We start from the raw sequence: 17212 nt of genomic DNA, 5'->3' as shown, positions 1-17212 counted from the left end.
AGTATCAAAGTCTAAGTCACTAGGTTGATGCTACAGCAACAACTCGGGAGACATACACGGCTTCTTTCCAGTCATCACCGTGTTGAAACCTCAATTGTTGCCCTGGAGCCCGCTCAGGTCATGGCATTGTATACCACCCATTGGCAGACCTTGATAACCATAGTCAACCCTACCTTGGGCAGAAAACAACTCCTCAGACAGTAGAGAGCTTTGGTTACCCAACACCTAAACCCCTGTTGGTAAGGGTCGTAGTATACAAGTATGTGTTGTTCCTAATTACATGCATCTATATGGCATAGTATGAGTTGAGTAGTGCTCTGCATCCCATACTACGGGCCACCATACCCATCTCCAAGCCAGCTATGGCATCTAGACTAGCACAGTATTGGCACGTATTCCAACACAAATATCTCAACAGTATCCTTCAATAAATCCATATATCAAAAGCAAGAATAAAAGAATATATCATTTAGATCTCTAAACAATATAACATAAGAGAAGGTCCATCACACATGCATGTATGGCATACAAGAATGCATTTAAAAAGAAACACGCCATAAGATTTCGATGCTTATCCCATTCACCTTGTCAAGTATGCAATCGCGTAATGGAATTGGTTCCTGAGATGGTTGTCGACAAGCCTTGTCGTTCACGAAGTTCTATCCTACGTTTGATAAGTCTTACATGTGTGTTAAATTATGTTTCAGTGAAGGTGAGTCCTAGGGTGCTCATAGGTTTGGTTTGGATTGGGTTTAAAACCCAAAACTAGCTTGATAGCAACTCAGGTCGATGGGAGTGGTCAGTCGTGACCGACCGGAGTCATCGACCTGAGTTAGCAGAAGCTAAGCTTATTATTTTTCCTGAGACAGCATTCTCAGGTAGATGGGTGATCGACCGGAGTCATCGACCTGACTCAATAGTGCAGCAAAAATTCAAAGAAAAATGGTGGTTTTTGCTTGAGTTCATCCAATTGACTTCAGGGTTGATGTGCAGGGATCTAAATTACATACTTGAGACTCTAATTTGGATCTACAAGGTGGGTTTCAATGATTTGAAAATGGAAATTGAACATGTAAGATGAGTTGGGTTCAAATTTATCAAATCAGCCATGCATGGCTGGAATTGGTTTCCAAATGCTTCAATTTAGCATATAGGATGAGGGATTGGCTAGAAATTAAGTTAAAACGGAATTAGGTTTAGGTTAATGGGTTTGGATTGACCATGCATGTAGGGTTTGGGTTTCAATTCCATAAATTTTAAACTAATTCACATTTAGGCATGGTAGATAGTAATTTTCATAGCTTTAATCTGAAATAAACTTAATTCTAAGACTAAGAAAAAAATTAGAAGATAGGAATTGATTAGGTTGAGTTTTACCTCGAGATTGGAAGCAAAAGATGACGTTCTACAATGGATTTACCCACACAATTGAATAATGGATGATCAAGCATGGTTTTAGCAAGGGTTTCATGGAAAAACATAATAGTAAAAATGAAGGAGAGAGTCAGGGAAATGAGGTTCTTACCTCAGTTTGGCAGTCCAAGCCTCTTCTCCTTTCTCTTCTAATGATTTCAACAATAGAAATGGGTTTTAGAGTTAAGCTTGGTTTATATAAAAGGGACTTAGGGTCTGTTTGGCTAAGGGTCCTAATTGCCCAAAACAGGTTATTTTTCCAATTCTCGCGTGCACGAGCCGATACCCGGGTCCCACTTAACCATATTGTTGGGGGAAAACCTCTACTAGGTATTTGGGACACGGCAACGAGATCCTTGACTTGTGACCCCGGACCCCGCACTCACAGGACAGGGATTTGTCCAGTACAACACTCAGGTCGATGGGAGTGGTCGATCTAACATTGACCTGAGTGTGGTTCCTTGCTGAATCAGTGTCGAATCACCCCGGTTGTTAATGTCTTTGCATATTAACCTCCCCAACATGCTTCCCAAGTTTAATATATGCAAATGTGTAGGATTAGTTATACTTAGGGGGGGGGGGTACTCACCCGAAGTTGTACATCTGGTGGTGGACTGTACAATTGCATGGAAGAGGTATTTGTCTCCTAACTAGCGTGTAAAACTTCACTACTGGGGTATCTTCTCCTCGAACAAGCACCCGGTCAATGCACCACAGGGTGCTGGTAGCTATGACCTCGGGTTCCGGACCTACAACCAAGGTTGGGGTTAGAGTTGGGTGCAAATGTAACAGAACTTGTCAAACCAGGCCTGAGGTGGTTGTATATCCTTATAGAGTTGTATACTTCGTGTGAATTCTCCCCCTGAGCAACATAACTTGTTTGTACCTTATTTTTCTTTTTACTTTTTGTTAATTGAAACCCTTTGAGACCATAGTTGTCTGGCGTCCTGGCCGAGAGGGCTGCATGGCGACCTACGCCATGGCGACCCTCTTTGATTTCTTCTTCTGACTCTCTTTCCCTCTTGATTTCTTCTTCCTGTCTTCGATTTCTTCTTCCCTCTTGATTGCTTCTTTCGTCTTCAATTTCTTTCGATTTCTTCTTGATTTCTTCTTCTGTCTTCTTTCCCTCTTGATTTCTTCTTCTGTCTTCTTTCCCTCTTGATTTCTTTGATTTCTTCTTTCCCTTTTCGATTTCTTCTTGATTTCTGAATTTTCTTCTTAAAACTTGAGAAACAATAGAGAAAAAATAAAACATGGCTTGAGTATACATCTATTAACACATTAAAAATAGAGAAAATAAAAAATAAAACATGGTCGACATGCTCGCCATGCACGCCATGGTGGGCGACATGTCGATATATCGACGTGACACCCCTCCACCGACTTGGATCGCCGTGACGCCGTGACAACTATGCCTGAGACAAGAAACTACTATTACAGAGAACCAATTTGGTTTTATGCCAGGAAGATCCACGACAAAAGTTATTACTTATTTAGGAGACTCATGGAAAGATTTAGAGATTGCAAGAAGGATCTCCATATGGTCTTAATTAACCTAGAAAAAGTTTATGGCGAAGTCCCTGGAGTGTTAATTTGACAAGTACTAGAGAAGAGTAGTGTTTCAAGTAAATATGTAGATGTAATTAAAGATATGTATGATGGTGCGGTGACAAGTGTAAGAGGGTATCGACAACAATTGGTTTTATTACGGGACATCTCATGATGTTCATATCGACCTATTATGCGCCTCTGCATCTAGCATTGAGTAGACCTCATACAGTAACTCTCTTAGTTCTACCATACCTTTTGTTTCATTTCTTCTGGAACAATCACACACTTATTTTTTATTATGGATCTACTACCAGGAATTCAATGTATAATCTCAACATTCAATCTGGGGGGTCAAGGTAGTGAATTACCAATTACAATTGAGTTATATCAAGGATCAGCTTTAATCCCTTATTTGTTTGTGCTTATCATGGATGATTTAACTAGAGACATTCAAGATGAGGTTCCTTAGTGTATGCTTTTTGCTGATGATATCTTTTTGGTGGATGGGACAAAAGTAGGGATTAGCGCCAAGTTGGAGTTATGGAGATCAACCTTGAAATCAAAAGGTTTTATGATAAGTAGAACGAAGACGGAGTATATGGTGTGTAACTTTGGTTACACTATGACGTATAATGAGGTGGTGGAAATTGATGAGAGGGAGATTCCGCAAACTGATTATTTTAGGTATCTGGGCGCAATCATAAATAAAGAAGGTGATATAGAGGATGGTGTTTCATAGATAATTAAACTAAGATGGATGAAGTGTAGAGGTGCGTCCGGAGTGTTGTGTGATCAACATATTCATTTAAACTTTAAAGTCAAATTTTATTGGACAGTCATACGACCGGCTATGATATATGGTGCAGAATGTTGGGTAGTTTAGAAGTATCATATAGATAAAAGCGGCATCAGCTGATCAGCTACTAGTCTTTGAAAGGCAGCTAACTTAATGTAGCGAAGATGAGGATGTTGAGATGCATGGGTGGAAAACTAGGAAGGACAAAGGAATGATCATATTAGAGCTGATTTGAGAGTAGCTTTGATACATGATAAACTACTAGAAAGTTGTTCGACGTGGCATGGCCATGTTCAACGGATTACCCTCGGATTTTGGTCATTTCTGGCCGATTTAGGACAATTTTGACCGATCCGGATCGGTATCGGCCTTGACCGATCCCAAGTCCGATACTTGGATTAATTACGAACCTTGGTTGGATAAGGTTGAGGAGTTGTTGTGGTTGTTAATAATTTAATTTTTATAATGAATTTATTTACTCCCAAAAGTATTATGAAAAGTGTCACACCCCGCTCCTTGTAACCCAGGAGATGTGACTAGAATGCTTACCATCGTCCTACTCAGCTTGCCAGGACCTCAAACACAGTACCTTAACGGCACAGTCACACTCAAGAGAATCATTATAATCAGAGACAGTGGAAGACTAAAATATAGTAATACTGATTCTCATAGTTGGGAAAACTAAATGTGCTAAATATTATATATCTCAGGTTTATTCTTGATCCAACAGTTAACAATAACGTAAATAATAATAATTACATCAAGTAGTATAAACTCATCAGAAATAAAAAATGGTGGGCTCCGCGTCTTCGATCACAATACATTGTAAGCACAGTAGTCATCCGCAACCGGCATCATGTCTCTCAGGTTTTGGTATTCATCAGTCTCCATCATACTCTATCATAGAGGAGGAGCTGTCCGTGCTCGACGACACTATTGAATCTGCATCACAATCTAAAAAGGGGTATCCACGTGGAGTGAGCTTCACTAAGCTCAGTGAGGGGATGGGGCCATGCAAGCACACATATAGTCCATGATGTGGTGCATGGCTTCAATTTTATTATTATTCACCTAACAACAAAACTAAGTCAAGGGTAATAGTACTATTGCAACACAATAGGCAGTACTAAGATTGTCAATCAGTGCGGTTCTGGTTATTCAGTTCGGTTGCGGTGCGGTTTACATTTTGATAAGGAGAAATCAAAACCGAACTGGATAGGAATCAGCCAAAATCAGAATCGTTTTGCATACGGTCCTGTTTTATCGATTTTTATTCGGTTTTCGTTATTCGATTCACAACCGGTTTACATGCAGTTTGTGTAGTGTTGGTTTTGGGAAACAGTAATGAAGACAACATCGGTTTTCAAGGCCTTTATATTCTCGTGTTTCCCCATTCTCTTCCGGTCTCCCACAGTAATCATATTTTTCATGCCTATGTGATTAAAAAAAAAAAAAACTTCCCATTTTCACCTGTCCTTTTCCTTTCCTATTCTTCGTATTTCCATTTTTTTTCTTCTCTACTGTTACATGATAAACAAACAATTTTTTCTATTAGAAAGTAGTTGTTAATCCATTTTAACATCATCCATCATTTTCAATTCATACTTGAGCAAATATAATATATAGTTAACCTAAGACATTTTACTTATTTTAAGTTTCAAGCATGATGCAATAATTGTTGTTTATTAAATTAATTATATGTTATTAATTAATTCAATTGATGCATGGGCTAGTATTCGAGTCAGAGGTACCGGTTTCTATTCGGTTTTTTCTGGTTTCTTATTCGGTTTAAAACCGCGGTTTTGTGGTGCAAATCAAAATTGAACCGGGAAGAGAACCTATAAAATCAAAACTGGATCAATTTTTTGCGATGTGGTTCGGTTTGTTCGTAAATGGTCAGTTCTAGTTCCATTTTGACACCCTTACGCATTACCCCTGGTCCAGGAATGTGCCTCGGTCACCCAACGATACTACCCTAGTTACGGGGGGAGCCTACCACTCCCAGAATGTGCCTCGGTCACCCAACAAACCCCTGATAGTTAACCCGACGCCATGGTACCGTAGCACAGGGTCAATTGTCCTATCCACATGTCTACATGCCATGACAATATATCACATATATACATATAACTTGAGGTCGGGGATCATAGTACTGGAATACCCTCAGCCACATCGTCCTCCCGTTTCCTCAAGTATACACGTACACATACAATTGAGTATGGCGAATACGGTACCAGGATAGACCTCGGTCACACCGCAACCCACTTCCAAGCCTTATGCAATAGGCATTTCTATTACAACAGTAAAGAATTGAAATACAGTTAGTATGGCGAATACGGTCGAGAATAGGAATTATACATCGAACTCACAGCAACCCATTTCCAAGCCTATGTCTAATGCAGCATGTATGCAACACAATTAGCATAGCGATCACAGTACCAGAACATCCTCAACCACACTGTATCCCATTTCCCAAACACAATATACAACCAAGATATAAAATGATTAAAACATGCATAGTGAAGTTATAAAATCAAAACATGCATAATGAGATTATGAAATTAAAACATGCATTGTTAAGATTATTGAACAAAATGATGGATGCCATGTCTCTATCACACAACATTTATGAATTTGAAATACTCCAGAAATTAAATCAAACCACACCCACTTATCTTGTCTCAAAGACTTGGTGATTCAATCCCAAAATCAAAGCTCGAGCGACTCCCTAGTAGACCTCACCGGTAGATTGTCTCTGACCAAGTTATGTTTATAAAGTATTAGATCAAGCATTGAAAGAATGCCCAAAGAATTCCCAAAAGGACAGATTGGAAATCAACTCTGGGAACCCAGCGGTAGAAGGCACTGATTGATCAGTGGTTGATCAGACGGTGACAGAAGCAGAAGCTCTGGTTTTCAAATTTGTCATCTGCCAGAACCCACAAGCATATCCAGATCTACTGGTGGTGATCGACCGGTGGACAGTCCGAGAATTGGATTTCAATTTCAGTTCCATCTGACACAATCCCGGGGTCATTTTTGTTCCATAGAGATTGTAAGGGATCACTCCACCTATCTTTTGAACCAAGCCGCATCAAGTTTCACCGCACGGAATAGGAGATTCGATTGAATCTCCGATTGAAACCCTAAAACCTAGGTTTTGACTATTTTCACCCAAACCACTGGGGATTCAGCCTATCGCTGGGTTGGGGGTGTGCATGAGGGTGCAGTACCTTAAAACAATAGCACACCAACTGGCCATAGGGCTCAGCACTGGATTTCAAGTGAAATCTAGCCAAAAATCCTAAACCCTAGGTTTGTAAAACCGGCAGAAATGAAGAGGAGAAGACAGAAGCAGTGCTCCTACCTGGTACTAAGTATGGACAGCAGGCTTGAAGTAGTCTGGGCTCCTTTCCCTTCTTTCCTTTCCACGGTTTTGGTGTTGCGAATAATGACCCAACAAAGGCTCATTACCTTATTTAGGCAAGGGCCACTGAGGCATGTTTGCCTGCGCACCCAAACCTGACCAAACTCATTATTTTCTCAGTTAGGCCTCGCAGGCCCACAACCTTGACTTCATATTGAGTACGAAGTCGCACATGGATATTATAACATAACAGGACATGTGAAGGAAGGCCTAACATGAAGCACCGGGTCCCACAGACAACAACTACATACTGGGAAGTTCAGCATTCCACCGGCTGATGGTCACAGGCAGATCATTTATCAGCCTGTGATGATCAACCGGTGGGTCAATGTTGTACTGTTCAAACTGGATTTTCTCTAGTGTTCTTACTCACTCTCAAGGGTGTGTACACTATATAATGGTGATATTCTACCATGATTTTGAAGGTTAAAATTACTCCATCCGATCACTTACCATCAATCATTTGGAATCCTTCCATAGCCCATATGTCTCCAGTGTTGACAGTTTCCGGAGGAGCACCTATTATAAAAAGTTCAAATTAGGCTTATTTTGGGCACGGGTGTAACAAAAAGAGTTCGGTTTTGTGGACAAGCAACTGGTTTTTCCATTTGGTAGTCAAATGGAGCTGCAGTTCTATGGACAGCTAGATCCAGATACCCCTACTCACATGTCAACGTTTCAGCCTAAATGGAATTTGCCAAGTGGCAAACCAAAGCATTGAAAAATTAAAGACCACCTATAGGGTGCATGGACCTACACGGGAGGCAAATTGGATATGAAATTTTACACATGGTCAATCCGGATCATTACGCACATACCAAACAGTCGGAATTACCAAATCACCCTTTAGACATGGCAAAGCTAAGATAAAAATCCTCTCCAATTCTTAGATCTAGCAGCGTGGTGCAGTGTTTACCTTCAGCGATTGACATGTGACCTGAACAGATCGTGCGGCTCACATTTGTTTGCCCACTTCCATTGATTGCAACCCATTATGTGAGCTGGATCACAGTTTACCCGCCCGTGAAGTTCATTCCCTGCGAAAAATTTGGGGATTTCACCTCATCTCCCTACGATTTCGAGGTTCAGGCTTCAGACGAAACGATCTCCAGACCTCCTCTGCCCAGCTTGTGAAAACGAAATCCCCAAATAAACACTAGTGAACTCATAGGACATTAATAGAGGAAGAGAAGGCTTTTGATGATCTGACCAAAGATTTTCTTCAATAGTTTATGAGACCTGCATGAGGAGAGATGAGCGGTGAAACGTATAGTTGCAGAAGAATGTGGTGGGTTTTATTTTCATTTTCTATTAAGATTAGTATTTCTTTTTTCAATACAAAGTAGATCTCTCTCTCTCTCTCTCTCTTACATGGAGATTCAAAGTTTGTTCTTTTCCCACCGTACAGCAAGTATTAAATGGTAAGATCAAGAAGAAAAATAAAAAATCCCCCAAATAAACACTAGTGAACTCATAGGACATTAATAGAGGAAGAGAAGGCTTTTGATGATCTGACCAAAGATTTTCTTCAATAGTTTATGAGACCTGCATGAGGAGAGATGAGCGGTGAAACGTATAGTTGCAGAAGAATGTGGTGGGTTTTATTTTCATTTTCTATTAAGATTAGTATTTCTTTTTTCAATACAAAGTAGATCTCTCTCTCTCTCTCTCTCTTACATGGAGATTCAAAGTTTGTTCTTTTCCCACCGTACAGCAAGTATTAAATGGTAAGATCAAGAAGAAAAATAAAAAATCTGTATGTTTAGAGTAGTGTTTAGACTTGATACAATTAAGACCTTGATGAGAAAACACCAGAGCTCGACATATCAAAGAACTCTAATGATCGTTGAATGGTAAATTAGGATGGCACGCAAAATTATGATGATCTGCTGGCGACGGGGCGATGGAATCCAGCCCTTGTATCTGCGATGTCTGTCATGAACAATTCTGAAACACCGCTACTGCCGGAGCAATTTCTGACCATAAAGCCATGCCCTGATTGAATTCGTCGCTCAATATTGTTTCTAATCTGTAACAGGTGGGACCAGAATCTATGAACTGTCGAATCCTGCATGCTTGGTCCTTCAATCCGAATTCTAAATCTCCTGTCAAGTGAACTTCCTGATGGGCTAATTGTTCTTCTGGGAATTGAATGGGTTGTACTGATTCATGACTCGGAAGGTTGGAAGAGGAACCCGTTAAGCTGAAAGGTGAATGCACCTCCACCACCTGGTCATGACCAGGCGATTCTGCAGATAGCCCTGGATCGAAACAAGAGTTCTGATTCTGATTCAAGAACTTGGCTAACACAACCACAAGATCAATATTTGGAGCTTCAGTGGCAGTGGCAGTATTGTGAGAACTCGTAGTATCCGTAGTAGTGGGTGGCTGTGGAATCACCGTGGGGTTCCATAGTTTTCCATCGGAGGGACACGTATTAGAATTAGCAGCGATAGAAGAGCTGAGTGAGGGATAGAACATGAAGGAAACAGAGTCTCAACGGCGAAATCCTGGTGGAGAACTTGGTTCAAATTTTGTTCGTCTGGGTGGGTTGTTGCTTGATCCGGTAAGGAAAACGGGTTTGACTCACTTATCTGGGGCAAACAAATGTGAACCACACGATCTGTTCAGGCCATGTGTCAATCGCTGAAGGTAGCACTGCACCGCACTGCTAGATCTAAGAATTGGAGAGGATTTTATCCGCAAAGCTAGCTGTGCCCATCCGCAGATGCACTGTAGATATGCCTGAGCAGAGACACTTCTGACTTGTGAAAAGAGTCGGTCCAGTACTAACAATTTTATATGATTCCGAAATTTTGAACTTGTTTCTCAATGGCCTTACAAAACTCTACCAGAATGTGTCCACGAGACTATTTTTTTGTTTCTCCAAGTTTACTCCAATACCTTGAGTATTTTGGGCAAGATTGTTCTTGGCATTATTTGTCTTGTCCTTCATGATTTGGTAAATAGTCTCAAAACAATAAAAACTTCTCTAAGCCTTTTTTTCTTCCCCCTTTCAAAGTGGTATAGCTATACTTTCTTGCACAATAATCTTGATCCGAGATGTTTTATCTGTATATATATTTAGTGAAATAATAGCACTAAGTTTTGCTTTCTTTCTCAGGAGCCCATCACATAGATTTGCGTGCTTCAACTACTGAGGATCCTGATTGGTTGGTTGAGCAGAGGGCATCAGAAATCCAGCTGATTGCAGGCTGGATAAAGAGCTATTATCAGGAGAAGATCAGATCATTCAGCATGTAGAGCTGTAGATCCTAAGCAATTGTTAGGTATGTAGATGCATGGGCACTTTCCAGTCCCCCAACCAAGATATATAGTAAGCACTGTTTGAAGCTGAATTGTGTCTTCTGCTCAACTCATTGCCGCTCCAAATAAACTTTGATTGCTGAAGGACAATGAGGACATTACACAAACCAACCAGCGATTTTCTACTACCAGATTGTTGATGGTATTGAGTTTCTCAGTGCTTTTCAGCCTGTGTGTTACGAGAGCGTTAAACCGGAGACGAGAGATCCACTTGAAGCAGAGAACTTCTGGCGTAATCATGCTTATTATTTCTGTTTGTATGAGCTAAGACTGCCAGAACATGAGGTATTAATTTCCAAACCTGATACATGAAACTAGATGCTCAACGCATGGTTGATATCAATTATCAATAATAGATGCTGGCCCATTCATGGGAGTTGCAATTATGGAATTCAGTGCTTGGAGATTCTACGGGGTAAAACGTCGTTATTCAAGCAAATTAATTCAGCTGTTAAAAGAGTTTAAGAGTACTAAAACTGCCACGTTAGGATCTAATCACAATTGCACAAGTGCCTTCAAGTATTTGACAATTTAATAGACAATACATTAAACACGCTAGTTGAAAGTGAAGCAGTCAATAGACTCATGGAGGTCAAGCCTGCCAATTCGGTCCATTGAAGCTCGCTTTGCTTCTTATTCATTTTGGAATTTGGATAGACATTTGGGTCTTGAGACAGACTTAGACCATGACCAGGATCCTCTGCAGTACTGGCGGGGTGGTGGTGCACATCCGATGACACAGCAGAGGCCAGGTGGTACACATGGCACACGTGGCCTCTGCTGTGCCGCCAGATGTGCACCGCCGTCCTGCCGGTACTGCAGAGGATTATAATTCTGCTGACTTCTGGTTGAGGTTCTAGAAGGAGAAATGCAGATCAGTCTTCATTTGGAGATGCGTGGTAGAAATTATGAAAACTCTGGCTGTTACCTTCCCCCCATCCCCCTTAGTAGTAATAATAATATTATATAAGCTTCGTTTTTGTTTTTTAAATTATGAAAACTAACTTGATAAAAATGGAGGGGGTTTTCCAAGCATGCGGCATAGAGGAACGCACCAATGAGGTATGGTGGGAGAGTTTCATACATGGAGGACAAGGAGGTTATTTTATGTAAGAAAGAGAAGGTGCAAGAATACCTTTTCTTACGCCTAGAGACATGGCGGCGGCGGCGGTGCCCGGGGGGGGGGGCATGCAAGTATTGCCCTTCCCCATGAAATGTACAAATGATAACCCATTTGATGCCCTTGCGTGTTTTTCCATTGGCCCCTACAAATGTGCAGGAGTCGCACTCTCGGACAGGAAAACATGAGATACCCAAATGATAATATTCCGAACGTAAGATACCTTAAATACAATTTATTCAAAATAATTCATGAAATATTTTGAAGTTTTCTCAAAATTAAAAGGTTAAGATTGTGCGTGAATGTAAAACGATCATGATCGTCATCCTGTGGCGTGTGAATTGGAAGTTGGAATACAATATCTTTGACAAACGTGTGTGGCCGTGGCGTGTGAATTCTCATATCGTAGAATCATTCCTTCATTTAGCTATGTTGAAGTATTTATGCCATTCTTTTCCCCTTTTTTATTTAATTTCCAGGGTTACACAAGTTGGAAATATTTTAGATTTTTTCCTCCAAATAAGCAAATAGAGTCTGGGAGGCATTGCAATTGCAGTTAAATAGTTGGTGGGAAAATATAAATTAATTTCCAAACAATTGATTGGTTTTTGTAATGCTCCTCCTAGGGGTGTCAAATGGTTGATTCAACCAATTAATTTTTCGGTTTTTTGCATACATTGGATCAATCAAATTTGAAGGGAGAAAGTGTTTGGTCTACTAAAACCTAACTTAAACTGATAACTGTGATCCGGTCAGTTTTGGTCTGTTATCGTTTATTTTTAACGGTTTCTTGCCGGTTCTTTATTGATCTATCGGTCCGATCTTGATATTTCCATATATGGGGGAAAAAAAGTGTACAAAAATATTGAATTTATCGGATCAATCGGGTCAGTTTGATTTTTGACATTACTACTCTTTTTAACAAAGTTCTTAAGACCGAGTTAGTAAACCATAAATTTATCGATTTAATTAAGAATGTAATGATGATCCAAGAGTCCAATCACATCCCAAGAAGAAATTCTTCTTCGCTCTTTTGGGTTGAAAGAAAAAACTTTCACCAAATTCTTATGTATTAAAAATCAAATTATAAACCTCAAAGTCTTCCCTTAAAAAATACATTTATTTTGGTTAAGTCTTCTAAAGTCTTTCCATAGAATGTTAAGGGTCCAAAGTCCATTGTCTATAGTTATATGCGGTGTGACGCAAATTTGAAGAAACGACTATGGAAACCATATATTAACGAAAACTTGAGAGCTATATAAGGGAAGCTAAGCACATGAAGCTTGCTCAAGACTCAAGGGCAATTAGAAGGAAAGTTAAGGTACAGAGAGGGGTAGCGAAACAACAAATTAAGAAAAGAATTTCTTTGTGAAATCTGTGTGTTGAGAAGATGTGTTATGCGGTGAAATGTTCTTCGTGTGCGAAAACCACATGGGCTGGATGCGGAAGGCACGTTGCCTCTGTGTATAAGCAGATCCCTGATGCACAACGCTGCCAGTGCCGTCAATGGCCCGGCGTCACTCCCGGCGCTGCCGCCGATTCTGTTGCATCCTCTTCTTCTACCTGTGCCATCCTCTGATCGAATTAAACTACTACTACTGCTACTACTATCATGTGTTTTCCCTTTAAATAAGAACTTTTTAAGTGCTTTCTTTAGGTGGATTTGTTTTGTTTTGAATAATCTGTTTTGTATTTTTCAAGGGAGACATGCATTAAGATAATCAAGGTTGTCTTTATTCCCTTCAATTTCTTGTGCATTTATCAATCGATTTGTTTGGCACTTTTGATGGATTATAATTTTTTGATCGGAGATTCTCTATGTTCTAAGAGTACGTTATTAAGCTAGCAAAGGAAGGTTTGAAGTCTGAAACATTGTAATCGTTGCCATTGCTGTTATTAAACAATGATGTACAAACCTCCGTAGGTAACAACAGCTGTCTAGTGCAATTGGTAAGTTGTGGTGCGCTTCATGCCCATCCCTCATTAGGAGGTCGTTGGTTCGAGTCTCTTGGTTGTTACCTTCCCCCCTCCCTTGATTCGACCATCCATTAAAAAAAATTATTGGGGAAGGGTTATTTTGGGAGGGGTATCATATGTTAGAGGACAGTCGGATCATTTCATGTGAGGAGGAGAGAGATAGAGTGCTAGCACATTCCCTATCCTGGCGGCTAAGAAAACATTTTCCCGAAAACTGTTAAATAATGGACACATGGACAACACGTAGCAGCATGATGGACACGTGTAACCATCATGTGATTTGAGAAAAAATGGGCACATGGATAACACGTTACAAAATGATGTACACGTGTCACCATCATGTGATTTAAAAAAAAAATGGAATCAGATCTAGTAGGAGGGAGGGAGGGGAGGGGAAAATTAGACAAAGGTGTTGCAGTGGAAGTGGGAGGTGGGAAAATTATCTTCTCCAATTCCCTAAAATTCGACAATGCGACAGTGCTAGGTGGAGATTTTGACATGTGGCAGCGCGGACATCCAATAGTCCGAGCTCAACATAGTTAATGAGCTCGGATCGTTGGATGTTTGAGCTGCCACATGTCGACATCTTCACCTAGCATTGCCGCACTGCCAAGCTTTAGGAATTGAATAGGATAATAATCCGTGGGAGGTGGAGGAGGAAATAGAGAGAGAGAGAGTGGAGATCAGCAGCAGCAACAACAACGATATGAGCGAGGTGGCGAGCAACAATAAGGTAGCAAGCGAGGTGATTTATCAATCTTCAGAATGAAATTATTTTGTCAAGCAATTTTTTGTTCCTGTGATGTGTGAGAGAGCGAGGCTCTTTGGGTTGGGGTAAGGCGGGTTATGCCCCCCTTGTATTCTCCTTTTTAGTTAGTTTATTAACAAAATTTCAGGGACCAGCTCGGATTCTAGGTAATATTCGGATTAAATAAAAAAAAAAAAACAATAAAGTAGCAAGCGAGCGAGAGTTACGGAAAGGAGAGCCAAGTAGATTTGTAGTGGGGTTTAGGGCTATGGGAGTTGCAGGGGTGGGGAAGACAATGATGGGGAGAGGGAGAAAGAGGTAGAGCAAGAGAGAGGAGGGGGGGGGAGGAAGGGCGACGGTGAGGGAAATGCACTGGGCAAGGAACGGGTAGTGGCAGGGCAGGAATGAGCTGCTGGGAGGTAATACGTTAGGAGATGGGAGCATAGTAGGGGTAATTTGGGGATTTTAAAATATCAAGAGAGAAAGAGAAGTGAAATTTTGTTTTTTATGAAAATAAGAAAGAAGTTTAGGGTAGAGGACTTTGAGTGAATATAGGATGAGTACAAAGTAGTGACAGTAATTATCCCCCAAATGATGTTATGATGATAAGGTGAATGATATGCCCAAAATTCAATCAAGAAACAAAATCTTTAAAAAAATGTATGGAGGATGATGATAAGGTGAATGACATAACACTGGTGGAGGACATAATCTATATCTTTGTCATTTTTTTCGGGAATGTAATTTCCATTCTATTTCTAGTGAGAGCAATTCTTTAGCTCACTCACTCCTTAGCTAGGAGATAGACGGGCTTGTATGTTTCGAACATGACAGTTTGATCTATTTCCACTCCGTGATTGACGAATTCTTGTAACTCTACAACTGCGAGCTTTGCTTGTCCAAAAAAACAACACATGGCCACAAAATTCAAATCAAGAAACAATTCTTTAAAAAGAAAGAAAAAGCAAAAATTGAAGTTCATCTTGAAGCTAGCAAGTAGGATCCATGAAACAGAAGCTTGAACACAGGAATCATGGAACTTAGAAAGTAAGAGAGAAAAAGGAGCAGTAGAGATTTATTCATCTGTCATTCCCAGCTTAACAAACCATTTTACATTCAAGTCAGCACTTGAATTGAAATTTAAACTGCTTAGATTTCTTTGTTTTTGGTTCCAACTAGAATGCTTAGATCTTCAAAACAAGAAAATTAGAACAGACCCATCAGCTAGTAAGGACGCTGGCCTTCATAATTGCCTGGAGGATCATAGCTACAAATGACGAAGTACTCCTCATCTTCCTTATTGCACTTCAACCTTGCACAACCAAGACGAACAGAGTCACGCCAAACCACCTGAGTGTAGTGATGGCACTCATCCCCTTTGCAGGAGTTGGAACTGTAATCGTAGTATGGCTTCTCTGAGACCCACATGTTGATGGCGTCGGTGCCGGCACCGCCGATGGCTAAGTTCTCCCCATAGGGTCCCCCAGAATGCACAAGATTGCAATCTCCAACCCTCTGAGTGCCATATTTATGAGCATACTCTGCTACCTCATTGTCCCATGTCATCGGGCCAACACCCACCTGTGCTCTGACTGTGTTGTGGGCGTCAATGTAGTCTTGTGGGTTACTTTGTGCGAGAAAATGAGGGATCAGAGCTAAGCCGTTGAGGCACAAGAGAACTACAACTAGTGCACTTTGAAGCCTGCACCAACCCATCTTCTTGATTGAGAGAATACTTTAGAGATTTCTTGATCAAAAGATATGAGAGAATACTTGGAGGTTTCTTGATCTAAAGACTTAAAACCTTTTCTTATGTGGTCATGTATTTAATACTTCTTCCCAATGTTATTATGGTCATTTACTAAAAATTTCCCCCTTTAAACAAGGGGAGCAAGAGTGTTTATGTCATTTCAGATAAGTATTTATGCCAATTTGACTGCATTTAATGTCTGTCGGTTTCATGCTCGGTCGTGCATGAAAACTTTTGTGAATTCAAAAATCTAAAATATTATTGGGAAAAAGAATACTAATCGGTCTTGTAGCTCCTATGCCCAGACTCAGGGATATGCAAAGTTACCGTTCCACCCTTGTGGAAGTCAAAAATCCCATCCATGGATGCCTGTATGCATGATCTCATTCGCCCCTACACTGGTGCAAGGGCTACATGCCCAGTTAGCGTTCTCTTGCCCATTATTATTATTGCCCAGTCATGCAATCATGTCTACTGACAACACCTATCTTTGCAATTAAAAGTCTGATCCTCTCTGCATGCGAAAATCCATAAAATGAAAACTACTTCTTCCTCTTCATCTTTAGGAGAATACATGAGGTTGAAGTGAAGATCTCTTCATCTAAGGTGATTTGATGCTATGATTGGACTCCTAGAATAATGAGTCTTATCGTTAACTTATATCTCGTTAACAAAGACCTGATTTATATCATTTTTAGGTTTAAACGAATCATCAGATCCCATGGATTAAGAGATTCTATCTTCAGTGTGGGTGTAGGAGAAGTGGAGAACTTTTCCTCTTCTAGTTCCAGCATCATATCCGCAACTCAAGGATTTATCACTGCCATAATTTCGGTGATTCCTTACCATTTCTTTGTTCTTCTGGAGTCACGTGAATTCAATTTACTGTAAAGTCACGTATTGGGATTTGGAAAGACTTATTTTCCTTCCCCTAAGGCTCCAATAACGCCTTGAAAACCGTTGGTTACCCACCCGTGAGAAGCCTCACAGATTTTTGCTTGCAACATGAAAACAATGAGACAAAGGGATTGCATGGACCACGTTCGGTCAATATAATCGAAGAAAAGCCGATGATGACTGGTCAGGCCCAGCTCACCTAAAAC

The 17212-nt window shown here is 40.5% G+C and overlaps 2 protein-coding genes across 2 annotated transcripts in view; one reads left to right on the top strand and one right to left on the bottom strand.

The window, feature by feature from the left end:
• Positions 1 to 10518, top strand: part of LOC122661821 (lysosomal Pro-X carboxypeptidase) — a 39706-nt gene extending 29188 nt beyond the window's left edge. The window contains exon 10 of the mRNA XM_043857335.1: positions 10312 to 10518. Within this exon, the coding sequence (XP_043713270.1) occupies positions 10312 to 10451 (140 nt within the window). The 3' untranslated portion in view covers positions 10452 to 10518. The remainder of the gene's footprint in view (positions 1 to 10311) is intronic.
• Positions 10519 to 15551: 5033 nt separating this feature from the next.
• LOC122661034 (basic form of pathogenesis-related protein 1-like) lies at positions 15552 to 16107 on the bottom strand. Its single transcript, XM_043856337.1, has one exon. The coding sequence runs from the start codon at positions 16073 to 16075 to the stop codon at positions 15584 to 15586; it is 492 nt and encodes a 163-aa protein (XP_043712272.1). The 5' UTR covers positions 16076 to 16107; the 3' UTR covers positions 15552 to 15583.
• Between the last annotated feature and the right edge of the window lie 1105 nt (positions 16108 to 17212).

The sequence above is a fragment of the Telopea speciosissima genome, chromosome 5 (assembly GCF_018873765.1).
Source record: "Telopea speciosissima isolate NSW1024214 ecotype Mountain lineage chromosome 5, Tspe_v1, whole genome shotgun sequence".
Taxonomy (NCBI): domain Eukaryota; kingdom Viridiplantae; phylum Streptophyta; class Magnoliopsida; order Proteales; family Proteaceae; genus Telopea; species Telopea speciosissima.
This window is presented reverse-complemented; position numbering and strand designations above follow the sequence as displayed.

Excerpts from the sequence above, each read along its gene's own strand:
- LOC122661034 (XM_043856337.1), bottom strand. The coding sequence starts at position 16,075 with ATGGGTTGGTGCAGGCTTCAAAGTGCACTAGTTGTAGTTCTCTTGTGC.